General features: G+C 39.9%; 1 protein-coding gene across 5 annotated transcripts in view; it reads right to left on the bottom strand.

The window, feature by feature from the left end:
• Positions 1-16,829, bottom strand: part of atp8a1 (ATPase phospholipid transporting 8A1) — a 122,182-nt gene that overhangs the window by 30,912 nt on the left and 74,441 nt on the right. For all 5 annotated transcript variants that reach the window (XR_015103202.1, XM_086132903.1, XM_086132897.1 and 2 more), the window contains 3 exons: positions 13,579-13,751; positions 9,590-9,773; positions 6,153-6,263 (listed from right to left, as the gene is read on the bottom strand). Coding sequence is in view for 4 of the 5 variants with exons in the window: in XM_086132903.1 (XP_085989029.1) it covers positions 6,153-6,263; positions 9,590-9,773; positions 13,579-13,751 (468 nt within the window). In the remaining variant the exon portion in view is untranslated. The remainder of the gene's footprint in view (positions 1-6,152; positions 6,264-9,589; positions 9,774-13,578; positions 13,752-16,829) is intronic.

Raw genomic sequence — 16,829 nt, 5'->3', positions numbered from 1 at the left:
TAATAAAGATCGCATAAAAAAAAGACACCTTTAAGTTCTTCTTGCATTATTTGGAGAAGGTGTTTTGAATGTGATATGCTATTTAAAAAAACATAACAAAAACAACCCCCCCCCCAAAAAAAAACATACTGTCATGGCCATGCCTCAAATTGACGTGCACTCCAATAAATCAGTGTGCGCGTCATCCATTTGAGATGACTAGAGGCCTTTCTAAAAAAAAAAAAAAACCCTCCTTCAAATCGAAAGAAAATAGAAAATGGACAGCAAAGAATGATAGTATCTCACTTCATAAAGTTCATTCCCAGAAATGGACATTACGGAGTTAATCTGAACTTCATTGTAATTCATGAATCAGTACAAATAACGGCCTCCACCAAGTTCATTATTCAAAAGCGTTGCTGCAAATAACAATTGTATTCTCTTTTTTTGTTGTCGTAGTTGCTTTTTTTTCTTCAACAATCTCCTATAGCACCTGAACTTCCCCCCTGGTGATCATAAAGGATTATCATCTACACAATAGGATCGGATGCATGAGTGGACATTAATCGTGTGCATTCCACAATGCACGGCCACAAAAAACATTGCCACTGCTTCTTTGAGTTTCCGTAGTAGGAATGTAAACCGGCAGCGACGGGAAGCACATGCCAGGACAAAGCTCAACCCGTTAGTGTGACAAACTGGTGTGATGCGTTGGATTTCAGGGTCTGACAATGTCTCCTATTGTTTGCTTGAACCCCCTGAAGAAGCAACACGTGGCGAGAGCAGCACAAAGCTCATTTCCACAGCGAGCGACAAAAGCAGCGCATATACGACGATGCAGGGCCCGCAGACACGCGGTTTTGAAAGGCGAGGAGCTGCAGCCTGACTCTGAGGAGAACACACAATGTTGAGAGGAATTTCTGACCACGATTCATTTGATTGTGGTCTGAGGTCTCTCGGAGTGTTGTGGTTCATTTACGACAGGAGGCCAACTGTAAAAGGAGAAAACCATACACGCAGGGAAGTGGGGGTTCGCCAGTGCATGTTTGAAACACATCGCAGGTCATTTCAGAATATATTCAGAGCATGTGGGAAAACATTTATCTGGATTACATTTGATTAAAAGATGGAATGCAAACTCCAAATAGGAAAAATAAAATACAAAAAAAGCGTCACTGATGGTAACTGTTAAAACAGGGTGCGGAACCAGTGGCTTTTAAGACCATCTGAACCGGACCACCAAGCAATGCTGAACCCAAACATTTCAAAACACTTTCTGTTAGGGCTAAACAATTTCGAAAAAAAATGATCGAGTTACAATTTTTTCCCTCAATATTGCGATTAAGATTCAATAGGTGATTATTTTTTTTCAAGGTCCTGTCACCCTGTATTTTTAAACAAACAAGCAACATATTCATCTCGATTATAGTATCACATTTTTTAAAGATACATGGTTTGGTCTCATAGCTTATGCCTTCACTAAAACAAAGGCAAATCAACCATGAATAAGAACGATTACCTGCGGTATTTCAATGCATTTGCTACAACAACTTTACCAAATTCTAGTGTGCCGTGAACATAAATCCGTGAATCATAAATCAGATTACAACAATAATGCAAACAAATGTGTGGCTTTTCATTATTCATAAAACAATGATATGCAAACAAGTACACTGTACTTCTTAAGCAACAAAGCTTACCTAGACACGATATACAAAGTAAATAAACCAGACCTATACCATCTCTCTCTCTCTATATATATACATACAGTGTATATATTATATATATATATATATATATATATATATATACGGGCGGCCGGTAGTCCAGTGGTTAGCACGTCGGCTTCACAGTGCAGAGGTACCGGGTTCGATTCCAGCTCCGGCCTCCCTGTGTGGAGTTTGCATGTTCTCCCCGGGCCTGCGTGGGTTTTCTCCGGGTGCTCCGGTTTCCTCCCACATTCCAAAAACATGCATGGCAGGCTGATTGGACGCTCTAAATTGTCCCTAGGTGTGAGTGTGGGCGTGGATGGTTGTTCGTCTCTGTGTGCCCTGCGATTGGCTGGCAACTGATTCAGGGTGTCCCCCGCCTACTGCCTGGAGATGGCTGGGATAGGCTCCAGCACCCCCCGCGACCCTAGTGAGGATCAAGCGGTTCGGAAAATGGATGGGTGGATGTATATATATATAAAGCACAACTAGTGACTGAAATGAAGCAGTTTTTTCCGCCTTTGTGATTCGAAAATTATATTCTACTATCCAACGTCAATTCGAAATTTGAATTTGATGAATTGTTCAGCCCTATTTTCTGTTGCACTAATGACAAAGTGTGGTGAAACAGTGAATCTGTTATAAAAAATACCCCAAAAATTGGAACACACAACTGCTCACAACACTTGTGCTCCTGTTCCCTCATATTTTTCTTGATAAATTTAGCATGGCCTTCGGAAGACTTTCTCCCACTTGACAAGTGGTGCAGATCAAAACATCATAGCGCCGTGGCTGATAGGATGCACTTAACCTATCTTGATACTCGCTTAGAGCTTTGAACTTGCAATCAGTGTGAGTTCTGCTGTGTGTCACAAGCCATCCGTGGCATTCCCATTCATCTTCAGTGATATGTGAGGAAAGCGAGCTGAACAGCGCTAACTTGGCAAACCTTCACGGTGGTCTACGCAAAACAAAACAAAAAACAACTTTGCAATGTCTCTGCAATTTACTGTAAATCTTCCATATATGTTTCCTCTCATGCCATGTGGAGTTCAAATGACCGTTCACGTAGGAAGACTTCAATTATTATTCCTTATTCAGATGAGCTTTATCGGAAGATTTTTATTTTCCCCTCAGCATTTGCTCTCTGTCCAGCTGTGTTGAAACTGGCCGCATGCGATGCCCGTCAGCTGCAGCATATACACACAAAGTTTCCATATGTCATTCAGTTGGGTGTTGTAAAACAACTCTTGGAAAAATGTCCATTTAGTCATACCATGAACAATATGTTTTAAAAAAAAATCCTTAATTAACTCATTCACTCCCAAAGACGTTTTTAAACGTCTTTTCAGACTTGGTCCAGAATTGGCTGGTACTGAATGAGTTAAGTAACATTTTAAATCCTTCAACATTTAACAACATAATATGAACTGCCAACCTGCATCGTTCATTAAGTTGATTGGTGTAACAGTAAGAGTAATGCAGCAGCTCTCTCATGCGCCCTTCACGTGTCGATGTAAATATTTGCAGCTTGGAAACACATACCTCGGGTCAAAGGTTTCAAACCTGGATAAATCCCTGCTTTTGATTCTGCTTATGGTGTGTGTTTCTTACCAAGAAATGAAGTGGTTAGTCACTTGGGAAGAAGGCGGGTGGTGGTGGTGATGGGACATCAGAAAAGTAACTAAGTATAGCAAAGCAAGGAAATCGCTATTTTGGCTACAATGACTGTTTTTGTAAAGTAGCTACTCTCTGGTTGCACCAATGTTGTTAGTCTAAGACTGAGTGATGCATGTCAGCAGGGATGAGCCTTTGAAATACGAAGGCTGTGGAAAAAAAAAGCAGTTTAAAAAAATGTGCCCAGTCAAGTAATCCATCCACTTTCAACAGTGCTAATCCTGAAGAGGGTTGCGGGGAGTTGCTGAAGTCTATCCCAAGTCATTTCCAGGGCACATATACAGGCCCGAGAATTTCACGGTAACGATCGTTTCCGATAGTGTGTCGTTTCCGTGGGATCATTTGTACGGTATGATGTGATGTATGCACAAAACACGAAAGAGAAATACGATTGGAGGCACGATTCCGAGGTAAGTACTTGAAGTTGGTCGTTCGCTCTAAAGGCTAATCGCTTTGAAAAATATTATGAAACACTCTTAGTTATTCTATAATTTACTAGTTGTAGACATGGTAACTTTATGAATAAAATAAAAATTCGTCACAAGGTGCAGTAATACTAATGTTAACTGTTAGTAGGCCTAACGATGACGTGTGGTAGATTCTTTGGTCAAATTGATAGTAGATTACACAGTGCATCGTCTTGGGGTTGCAAACAGGACGTCAAGCCATATCAATACAATAAGTCTATATATAGTAATAAGGTCTTTTTTTTAAAGATTCATCACGTAATTTTAATCATACAGTTACTATTGCATGCTTTTGTATTAATAAAGGGGGTGAGCAGCCATTGATATTATGTTTAGTTACATAAATTGTAAACACACATAATCAGGTTCACAGTGTCGGGTTTACTTGTGGCCCATGGTATATAGCCAGGACTGAATGATTGTGTACACATATGTGTTACTGATGGCCATAGTATTTCATTGATATTGAATGAACGTTTGTTAGTATGAATCTTGCAATATCTCAAAAAATAAATTGAATGAGGAAATGATATGCTGATTAGAGTGAACTTCAGAATCGTAACTTCGGAAACCAAATGTGACCTTGCTACTTAATTACTTTCATAGATATTTATTGGTCAGTCAGTTAAGAGGTCATAATGTTTTATATATACGTACATACTTACATACAGTAGTCCCTCTACTTACGAACGTCTCTTCATACAAAATGTTCTAGTTACGAAACGCCTCAACGGGAAAATATTGCCTCTTGTTACAAAAGAAATGTCAAGATACGAAAGATAAAAATACAGTGCGGGCCGCTACTCGCAGCTCTGAGTTTCCTGAACGCAACATACTTATAGCTGCTCTGCCAGTAGCTACTATCGAGCATCATCCTGGCATAACATAATAATAATACATTTTATTTATAAGCGCCTTTCAAAACACTCACGGACACTTTACAATCAAGAACAAAAACAAAAACACAAATAAAATTAAAATTTGGAACGGATTAGGGCATTTACATGGAAAATGTGTCTCTACTTACAAAATTTTCTACTTAAGACATTTCTTCCAGAACCAAAACATTTCGTAAGTAGAGGTACCACTGTACACACATCATATACAGTATATATATTAAACATTTAATTTCAGGAATATCTGCTCCTCCTCTGCATTCCATCATCAGCTATATTGATGCGAAACATACATTCATTAGGGAAATGTGGGAAAAAAAGCATATCAAAAGTAGATCCCTCCATGACTGGGCTAAAAAGAAGTTTGCCTTGCCTTCTAAGACAGATGGACATGGAAATTCGTCCGATGCCACCTCTTCCAGTGCATCGCCTATGCAAGGGACAGTTTATTTTATTGAGTAAACCTGGAGCACATAGCTGCGAACGAGCCTGGGACCATGGAAGTGACGGTAACAGATAAAAGTTCCTTCAGATTGGACAGTATTTGGCTAATTACTGCTACTTGCGGGCTTTATATGCTTGTGGATGTGTTTTTTTTTTTAAAGAAACGAAGCAGTGTGGACACATTTTGCCTACACAGAGTGGAAAATATTTGGTTAAAAAAAAAAAAACACGTCTACATTTGTATAAGGCCAAAGTCACATCATTCAAGTCTGAAATCAAAGTCTGAGGTCTGAATTCACGAAAGGATTGTGTGGCCCTAACTGGTAAAAGTGTAACAAGTCAAAAGTGTCTAAGTCATAAAGTACATCCAGATGGTGAAATGCTTCACTAACTACAAGGCCAAGCAGAATTTGTCTCAGTGCGCCAGTGGTATTTGCATGATTTTAAAGAGGTTATATGCATTTATTTGGCGGAGAAATCACCCATCTCTCTGCAAATGAGCCCCATTGATTAAAAAAAACAAAAAACAAAACTGTAATCCACCAACACCAGTCTGAGTGAAGCAAATAACATCTACAGAAAGCTGGTGCAAAATTGCCACTCCTCTGTGAAGGCCTGAAAAGCAGTTGCATGGAGAAGGCATCGTCATTTAAGGCCAAGCTGCCTCTCCCTGCACAAGATAAGGTACTGTTGCATAGGGCGGGGGGGCATTTTGTATGAGCATCCCGCATTGCGACATGCGACAGGTGACGAATCTGAGGGAATGCTCCAACATGACATAAATTACATGACATCAAAATATGACATGGAATGTTTTTTTTCTATATTTTCCGTAATTTCACAGCAAACATTGTTTTGAAATCCAAAGTCGTTTTCATTTGATCTTGGCAGAGGTCTGCACAGTGCTTGGCAACATTCTAGTTCAAGCACATAGCACTTTCCATTGCTTTAAGCATGTTATTATAAGCTACAGTACTTACCTCTATGATGTAAAGGACGATGTTTTTGTAAAAGCAGTACAGGATGCATTTAGCTACACGGTTGTAGTTCCAAGCTCCATGGACCAGCAGAAGATTCTTCAAGTATTTGAACTGCATGGGGAGGGGGGAGGGAGGGAAAGTGAACGTGTTTGCTTTGTGAAGACAGTACATACAGTATCCGATGGTCCTTAACAGACAAGATGTTATGAAAGCCACAACAGCAGTGTCTAAATGTAGGAAAGAAACAAATTATGGGAAAATATTATTGGAAAATAATAGCTGCCCCCCCCCAAAAAAACAAAACAAAAAAAAAAAACACCATGCGGGTATTCAAAAGTTCAGTGTAGCCGTTACATGACTTCGGAATGATCCTGCAATGAGCACGCCTGTGGTGAGTGTAAAATTACAGTGTAATTTCTGGCTGATAAGTGTGATTACACTGGAAATGGCTCAATGGCCAACCTGAAACAAATTACACGTGTCCTTTCACTGTCCGAAAAAGGCAGTAAAACAAACGAATTATCGCTGGCATTGCAATGGTGACCCCGAATCCTCAAATTTACCTTTTTGACCAACCAGGACATCACTTAAGTCAGCGTGCACACTTCCCATTGAACACATTGTCAATGGCGGGTTGAAAAAGCATGTGGGAAGGTTAATATTTCCCATGTTGACCACGCTGGCAAAGGGCCAATCTAGCTGATCAAAATCATCCTACGGGAACCTCCATAAAAATCTCTGGCCTTAAAAAAAGACATGTCTGTGTGCAAATGGAATAATCCCACAATTCTCCATGCAGCCAGTGATGCATATGATTGGTTACACTATAATCGCAGCATTGTTTGCTTACTGATATTGGGAGAAAAAAAAAGTGTTGCTCGTGTTGCCATGATGACCCTGAAGTACAATATCATATCGTTGCTGGTAATAATTCTGCATACCACTAAATGTGGAGAAGAATTTGAATTTTAGTTTTCACATACCCACGTCATTCGACTATGGTAAGTCAAATATGGGGGGGGGGGGGGGGGGAGGGGGGGGGGACCAGCCAGGATGACTTGATAGTTGCGTTTGCACAAGCACCGACTGCCAATGCTCGTTTATTTATTTATTTTTTAATTCTACCTTTGGTTGTGAAATCAAGAAAATAATTTTGCACTCTAAAATACATACGAAGTGACCGGGACACATTTTATGAATTACTTAAGAATTACTTAAGTCATTTACAACAACATAAAAAAATATTTACTTACAATACATATAAAGTTGAATTCCACTCCACAGTTGTCGGGGGAGACTGAGAGGAATACAAACCTTTATTTTCTGCACTTTGTTTTATACAAGTGTTTGGATAGGTTCGGTAAGATCATGTTAAATTGCACAATTACACCAATGGACAATTTAATCTTCAATTTACCCAAGAGGCGTGTTTTTGTAACACACATTATACCGGAGACAAATTCCTTGTGTGTTCTACATACTTGGCCAATAAAGATGATTCTGATTCTGATTCTGATTCTGATGGGACAATGAAGTCAGAGCACCTGGGAAAACTCTGCAATTGGCCGTAAACTTCACACAGGAAGGCCAGAGCTGAGATTTAAACCCCGAACCTCAGAATTGTGAGGCACACATGCTAACTGCCCAAACATATTTTCATGTAAATATTAAAGGACGGTTGGCTTTTGACTTGTACTGATATAAAATTGAAATAATCATCTATGACAGTTTACCCAAACCGTGCTTTACTTAGATTTTGAACAGCTTCCCAGGTTGGATTTCACTTTTCCAGTCAGCCAATTATAGCTAACATACAGCAATGGCAATAGAGAGAAAATATAAGTTAAAAAAAAACTACTCTGGAAGTGTAATTTGGATTATAAGAGGCCACCTGTCTTTGACACACATAAACCTTGAACACGTAATGCGGAGTGAAGTGGGGAACACGCTCAAGCCTCTTGAATAGTAATTGCACGCTCAAGGACAGAGCACGCACTGTGTTGTACACAACTATGGCTTTCCCATGCTCCCCGGCCCTGTGGCGGCAATAGAAAAATGTTGCATTGAATGGTGTTCTGTGTGTAAAGACACGAGTGTTTTCGTTGCGCTCGGGTATCGCATGTCGACAGACAACCTACCGGTACCTTGGAAAGTACAGTACGTGTTTACATTGTGAATTTTGCCGGAGTCTGTTTGTGATCTAGTTGTGCGGGGAGCTGGGTGACGTTTGGATACGTGTTTTACAGGTGTTTCCACTTCACTGTATAAGCGGATGCCCGAGCAGACAAGAGAGCTTTTGTTACGCACAACAACTATTTCACACGCAAACAACACACTTGACAGTTGCAATATCAGAGAAAGTTAACAAGGTCATACTTTACACTCTTTGGAGTGTTTGTAGCCGAATGTTGTTTTGGCCTTAAGGTTTTATTCAATTTTAAATTGATTGCTCAATATGTTTCATGGATTGTATATGGCCCACGAGCCATAGGCCACCCCCCCCCCCCCCATGCCTAAGGGCCTCACAAACATCCGACCATCCATATTCTGTAGCGCTTGTCCTGATGAAGGTCACAGGTGACCTGGTGTCCATCCCAGACGGCTTTAGGCAAGAGGCAGGATACACTCTGGACTGGTGGGCAACCAATATACAGTAGATGAACAAATATTCACACTCACATTCACGCAATGATTTCGAGTCTTCAGTGAACCTAGCATTCATGGTTTAGGAATGCCAAAGAAGAGGCAAACGCCACATTGGAGGCCCGAGCAAAGATTTGAAACCAGAACCGCTCAGGTCAAGATCCAAGACCCATTAAAAAAAAGAAAGACCTCAACTTATATTGGCTTTTTTACATTCATATTTTAGTCGACTGAAACCCCTCTCTGTCCACATTCTGATGATATTTGTGCCTCAATTATACTCTGAAAGGAGAACATTTATATGTAGACGTGCATCCTACAAGTATATTTTAACCTCGAATTGATTTTTATTGAATGAAAAACATATGTATTATGAAAAAGAAAATAAAAACATAAGAGATTTGATAGTGTTTCCTCCCAATTGATGAAAGGCCAAAATGCGCGGATGTAGACGACAATTTCACCCACATTGTACTGATAGAGATCCATGGTCAGATCTGGGAAAAATAGTTTGGGAAAATCTGAATATATTAAAAAAAAAAAAAAAAAAGTCTGAAACCGTGAATGGGTCTCCCTGGTAACAACTCTACCCAGTTTATGGTACTGTATTACTGTATACAGGAAATGTATAGAGTTGTTCAACAAACAAAGTTACAGAATTAATCAACTCAACTATATTTTGAATGATATTGAACATTTGAAAAAAAAATCTAAACTTGATTAATAGAAGTGATGAGAAAGTACCCTATTCATTTGGAACCATCACTGTCAGGCTGCGAGACCGGTTCACTCACCTGAGCAATGGAGTAGTCAGAAGAGTTGGCGGCCTGCAAGCCCTCGTTGCCTGAAATTCCCACACCAACGTGGGCCGTCTGAATCATCCCGACGTCGTTGGCGCCATCGCCGATGGCCAGTGTGATCACCTTCACTTGCTTCTTCACCATCTCCACCACCTCTGACTTCTGCAGAGGAGACACTCTGGGGGGGGGGGGGGGGGGGGGGGGAGGAAAAAAAAAGAAGAAGGTTATTGATTTTGATTTATGCACTCTTTAAAGTCACAAGATCAGGCATTGCGATGAGTCTCAGGTTTGATAAATCACATAACATGTGCAAAATTGATCTACTGCATTTGTATATCCGCCATCCAAAAGCCACAAAATGAATTGCATGGGAATTCGGTGTTTTGCAGTCACAATCCAGGTTTTGCCCAGTTAGAAGATTATTGCGCCCCTCAAACATTGTGGGAGCTAAAGTTTGTTCCCGTTTTTGCACAAACGAACCTTTGGTAAATCAGCCTATACATTTTAGAAATAAAACAAACAAAAATACAAAATGAAAAATGTGTCACAATATGACAAGGGAACCTGATGCCAAATGAGTCATATTAGTACACATATGAGTCTATATATTGTCATCTTAAAATTTAACGGTCCAAATTTGACATGATGCCAATCCGAGACAGCTATTGATTTGGAGCAACAAGAGACTTGTATTGGTTTTAAGTCTGTACCACAATTCAGCTACTTTCACCAAATGGACTGCAATGAACCAGACCAACACCCCTTGATTTCCCCCAGTTGTTTGTCCTTGAATGACTACGTTAAAGCAATCTGGTTTTGTTTTTCGGCACTTGGCATTAAACTAAAGCAATGTTGTTGAAATATTGCGTGTTTACCTCAAGTGTTTATTGTCCTGAGAGAATATTTACATCTTATTGCAGCAAGTATGTTGTCATAGAATTGCAGGATTCTCCCATGAATGAAAGGCCGACATGATTTTCTGCCAAAAGTCTCCATTAGTCCCCAAATGCTTGTGAATATGATCTGGCTTTTCAGAAGAATTTATGTTTCAAATTTCAGCATGCTGTCTAAAACTGTGGTGGGCTCGTAATTGGGCCGGGGTGACCTCCTCTGTATGCTCTCCCCGAGCCTATTGTTAAACATACAGCTGTAAAATCTCCAAGCATTTCCTCGTGGATGGTTTCTACTATGCTCCGAGGAGCTTTGAACACCGTACAAGGTTTTGTGCATTCATCTCCTCTGCAAGCATTTTTTTCCTTTGCCATGTTCGTGTACTTCGTGTACTTTGTGTGCCCTTTTGGATAATGTCACATTTTGGAGATAAAGAGGTTTATATTTATGTATCACTCAGTTTCCAAAGAGTCTTCCGACCATCAACATCAAATAGTCAACGTTAAATTGAGTTTTTTGAAAATTTCAATCTCTCATTATGCAGGATGCATTTGAGACTTCAGCAAATCAAAAGATTAGCTCTTGGTCTGGGTTGTTGGTTTTTTTATTTGTTGTTGTTGTTTTTTTTTTGCAAGACCAAAACATTCCAGTAAAATGGACTGTCGTGGTTAGATATAACTACAGCATTGGATACAACTTTAGGCTGCCTCGTAAGGGATCATTTCAGCAAACATCAACAAATCAGAGTTTTGCTTTTTCTTAGTTTGTGGCTTTTTTACAACACTCATTTCACAACAGGAAGCAGCATTAAAACAGACTGTTAAAAGAAGGGCTTTATAACCATTTAGGGATGTGTCAGTTACATGCATGGATCAGCATAATAGTCAAGTGTTTGAATTTGGCAGCTTGATGTGAAATAAAAGCACACTCAACATTTCAGCTATCAATGTACTGTCGTTTATCTTCTTGAAAAATGTGACGTGCTTCGGTCAAGGTACACTAAGACACCTGTGTGTATGATGTCCGCAGTTGGACCTGGAACACATTATTTCAATTGATTGTTTCCCACGGGAGGAATTGTTTCAAAACGTGAAAAAAAATTGAGGTCAACCACCATCCCCGAAGGTTTCAACTGGACTATTTCACCATCACTACAAGACGCAATCATTAAAAGTGGCTCATTTACGTACAGCCCACTATTAGCCATTGTTAGTGAAACAAGAAATGTGTTTTTATTCTTTCACTACATATTCACACAGATTATTTTGCGTGACAGATCACAATATGACTGTTGGGCCAATTGGAGGTGCCGCGGTGGGAAATCCATCAGATTCATGCTCAATACATTATTATGACAACGAGATGAAAAAAACCCCATAGACATGACTTGAAATGTTAAGGTAAAGGTTTGATTAAGCTCTGGTTAAGCTCATGGTTCCAACTTCAGGTCATTGACCGTGTAGGTACATGGTGCTTGACAGCTGAAGTACTTCCTGTTATTGATGTGATTAGGCCAGGTCAACAATGTCCCTCAATAATGTTGCAAGTTGACATTCTCACTTCTCCCGCGACTAGAAAAACCAGGGGTGTCCAACTCATTTTTGGCGGGGGCCACATTTTAGTCACCGTTTCCCTTGGAGGGCCGTTATGACTGAAACCAAATTAAAAAAGTAAATAACGGTTTATTCAATTATTGTTTAAGTTACTATAATGAGGGGTTTGGTTACAAGAAAATGCTTACAACATGCCTCTTATTTATCACATATGAGAATTTCGGTAGAGATTTTAGCAAGCATCATGCAAGTTGACATGCTTGATTTGCTTCCATGGGCCACATAAAATGATGAGGCGGGATGGATCTGGCCCCCAGGCCTTGAGTTTGACACCTGTGATATAAACCCTTTAAGCCCATGTTGTAAAATCTGATGAAAACGTCGATTGTGAAACGTGGCTCCACGAAAGGAAACTTCTGCATTAATGGAAAAGAAATTTGAACATAAATAAGAATCTAACAATTGACCAAAGTTAAAAGTTAAGACTCGACTTGTATCTTGATTTCTGACCCAATTCATTTGAAAAATAAATACTGTATTTATTAATGAACATATATATATGCACAGTATATACTGTATATATATACAGTATACAGTATATATATACACACACACACAGTACAATAATATAATTGTTATATTCATTTATTTATATCCATATTATTTCTATAATATAATTCATTCATATAATCACTCAAATCAATAAATCATAGTAGTCAGACTTGATTGGGCTTGTGTTTCCTTCCGTGCCCCATTTCATTTCTGTTCGACTTTAGGACGTTTCTTCTGGTGACCTAAACGAACATAGACTGCATGGTGCATAATTTCAGGGTTCTTCTCCTCACATCGTTGAACTAGCATTGGCATTGCTTACTCCAGTCAGATGATTGTCACCACAAAAAGCATTTACATGACACTCAGTTGTAGGAGGCTTGCTGCTTCAATCTAGCCTGACGTGTTTTTAAAATGAACTTAGCGGTATTTATATTACGTTTGGTTGCCATGGGAGCTCAAACTTTGAGAGTTGGAAGGGGCATGTTGCGGTTCTCCCATTGTCAGAGGATCATCATTTTCGCTTTTGATACCATTACAGGCCTCTTAAGGTTTGAGGTCAAATATTGCTACAATATGCGAAAAACCTCATGTTTTACTAATTCAATGCTCAATGAGAATACACACCTTGATTAACATGGCCGGTCAATTGAATTTATTTTTCATTTTCTATCTTAATGTCAACTTTCGTAATCCTGACGGCAAGCATCTATGGTCATTTTCATGCTAGTCAGTAGCCACTATTGCTTTTAGCTACATGCTATTTACAACACAATCTCCTCTGGAAAAATACATATTGGTATATAATTCATATTTAATCCATTTAACGGCTCATATTGTACTATGTTCGATGTTGTAATAAGTTGTGGTATGACCTTCACCTTCACAATTTTTAGTTGCCATACCTGGTAGCTTTCTGTGGTGGCATCAGAAAAAAAAAAAAAAAAAAAAAAACGCAAACCGTCTACTTAGGAGGAAGCATTCTACCTGCAGCAGATGACGGCCTTGCAGGACAGGGCGAGGTCCAGGAAGTACTGTCGCACTCCAAAGGAGAGCGCATATTTGAGCGTCTTTCCGTCAATGATGAGAGCAAAGTCATTTTCCTTGTAGAGGGCATCTCCCAGCATCCCGCAGTGGTGGCTGAGGGTCTCCCTTGTTCTCTGCCAGAGAGGAAAACATTGGCTGGACTTGGACTTACCGCAGTGAAACGTCCACGGTCTGTATTATTTCTAGCTTGATGGATTCTCAATCATCCTTTTTTAATTGTTTGTTTAATGGGTTTCACCCAGTAAATCACGTTGGTATGAAATGTGTCTGTCTCATTTGCAGACAGATGTTAATAACGGCACAAAGCAGGAACAGCGATTGTTAACAGATGCCAAAGTACTGTAATATTATTATAAGAGTGTCATTCCTAATCCCGGCTACGTTACAACTCCTACAGATAAAAGGGTGTTCAGGTTTATCTAGTAAATTGCCATGTGTAGGTGGAGAAAAGAAACACATGTACAAACACAATGTATAACATTTGGTGATTAATAAAATGCTCAGATCAAATGATGGAATTTGAATGATTCCAATCTTTTTTGAGACTTAGCCACATTTCGAAGTTTACCCAAAGACACAATTTGGCGGGAAGAGGGTAAAATATTGTTTCTGCTTGTTCTAATGTTTTCTTTACAATTGCAATCCAAAAGGATGAAAAGCAGAGAAAATTCCAAGATGGATGCGAGAACACGGCCGGAGTCCAACTGCGCTAACCTATGCTGTAATTTACGGTACCGCAAATATTTCGTGAAACAACACAAAAGACCGCCACAGTAATATTTATTCTTAAGGTATAATTCTTTGCAATGCCACCAGGAGGTATTTGAAGACTTGTTAATTAACGAGTGGTTCCTTTTTTACAATCAGGAATTCTAACTGCATACTCAGGATAAAGAGTGATGATGATGAGCGTTGGTGAACGTGGGACCAACTAAAAGATTTACTGTCCTGACTGCAAGGAAGCATATGGACTGGAGAGCAGGGCTCCTGAGATCATCTCTGTCTTCCACCATCTTCCTCCCAGATGGTGGAGCACTTTGGAACTTTTGCTGAAAGGTCGAACCTCTAAGATCGAATACAATCCGTTCAGGATTTTAAAGCGACTTTTGCCGAAGGAAACAATGGAAATGGAACCTGTTCCAGGGTGTCACCATCATTAAACCATCAGTAACTGTAAAGAGGAATGCTTTAAGTAATGTGAACATTCTTCATTGGTCAATACAAGTATCATGTACAGTAGTGATAAAACTATGGATGAGTAATTGACTTCATTTGCTTGAAATCTAATAAGGAATTTTTAGTTCAATCATCATTTCATGTTATGGGCACCTTTAAACCACTAACTGACCTCATTTATTGACCCAAAAAGTTGAGATTTTCAAATGAGCCTCCTATTTATTGTACAGGGTTTTTCATAAGTCTATGTCACAAAAACCCCTCGGTTCGGAACTGGCAAGGGTAGCAAGATAATATTGTTTTCGCGTGAAAGTTCACGCATGATGGCGGTTCAACTCTCTCAGTTGAATTTAAGATGTTAAGCAAAGTGTAACTGAAATGAGGTCTTCTATGATTTGCTGTGTCACAGTAGTTGAAACGCATAAATTGATTTGCACACACCTCGAATAAATGCACGCATAAAATACTGTCCGTACTGTAGTGTCAATGTGGCAGATATAGGAAGGGGCCTTTAAGAGGCGGGGTCAGTGGGGCGTGGGTGCGGCATCAGAGAGACTGCATGCGAGTGTCCGGAGGTGAGCGGCGGCCTCAAGGTGGCGCTCATTGTGTCTGTTTTACTGTTCTCGCAGGGTTCAATGAACGGCCAAAAAGTGCATCGGCAACTCGGGCGCTCCTTTCCCACCTGGGAGGGCAAAATACTTCTAAAGTACAGTGGTACTTTGACTTATGAGTTTACAAGCAACTGCGACACAGCAGGGGAACACTATACTGTATGTCCTCACGCAAAGATGACGGACATTAACAGGAACCTGGTGGGTGGCTGTGAGGGGGTCCGGCCCGTGACAAGGTCCAATATGTCAAAAGCGGCTATGCGGGACCACGGGGAGAGCACAGCAATGGCTTGGCATAACAACGCTCTGAAACCTCAGCTGAAAGGAAATATTTGGACAACAGGGCTTTGCGTTTCAGCAGATATACAGCGAGAGAGGGAGAGATGATGGATTAGGAGAAAAGAGCGAAAGAGGACACAAACAGAGAGCAGCTGTGCACATGTGAACCTTCTGTGCAAAACCGCCCAAAAATCAGACATGTCATTTGTCATACTGGATCTGCGTGGGGAACAGAACTTTGTCGACATTGTAAGTGCGCTTCAAGTTCTACCTCCATTTTGGGTAGAATCCAGTCATCACATACGGTGATGGACACTCAAGCAGAGGAGCCATTTCCCACCCCCATTAAATTACAACGTGGAGTTTCAACGCTAACTCTACATTTCTCCTTCCTAAAGACCTTTTGTCATGACTATAATGAGCCATTTAGCCTATGTGAATCGCAAGTGTGTGGTTTCGGGAACGGCCATTCAGAGCCTCCCGTAAAGACGGCGCTCTATTGCTGATACAGGCCACTCGTGATGTGGATTCGGGATGTTTGCAGAGATGTAAAGTCATCAGCTGCCTAAAACGGGGGACTCACTCCACAATGGGGTTAATCCTGTTCAAATAGGACATGTAGTAAGGCAGCTGCAGTGAATGTTGATTTTCAACATTGCGCCACTATCACTTCTCCAAAGACGATCTTTTTGCAAAATATTTGTGCCAAAATTCTGCCCTGTAATGAATAACATGACTTTTTTTCTCTTTCTTTGAGGAGATGTATCCTGAAAAGTTTAAAAACGTGGACATGCAAAAGCATTGAGGGAGAAATATGATCTTTTTTTCTGAATTAATGAATAAATATATGATTGAGAACAATTTAAAATCTCTTGTGTTGTAAAATAGATTGTAGTACACTTATGCATCTCAATGGCCTGGAAGCCATTAAATTTTTCTGTGGCCAGTTTTAAGAAAAGTACAGTACATCCACCATTTTTGTGGAATCTGTTGAGCCATTAAAAAAAAATAAATACACGCATTGTGTCAAGATGTTTATTTTCTCATTAGTGATGAGATGGAAACAAGAATAAACCGAATCTCAATAAGTGCTGCAAAGGTTTCCATAATAATTTCACAGACTCG

This window comes from Hippocampus guttulatus, chromosome 2, assembly GCF_054856545.1.
Source record: "Hippocampus guttulatus isolate MCC_2025c chromosome 2, RoL_Hgut_1.0, whole genome shotgun sequence".
NCBI classification, from domain to species: domain Eukaryota; kingdom Metazoa; phylum Chordata; class Actinopteri; order Syngnathiformes; family Syngnathidae; genus Hippocampus; species Hippocampus guttulatus.
This window is presented reverse-complemented; position numbering and strand designations above follow the sequence as displayed.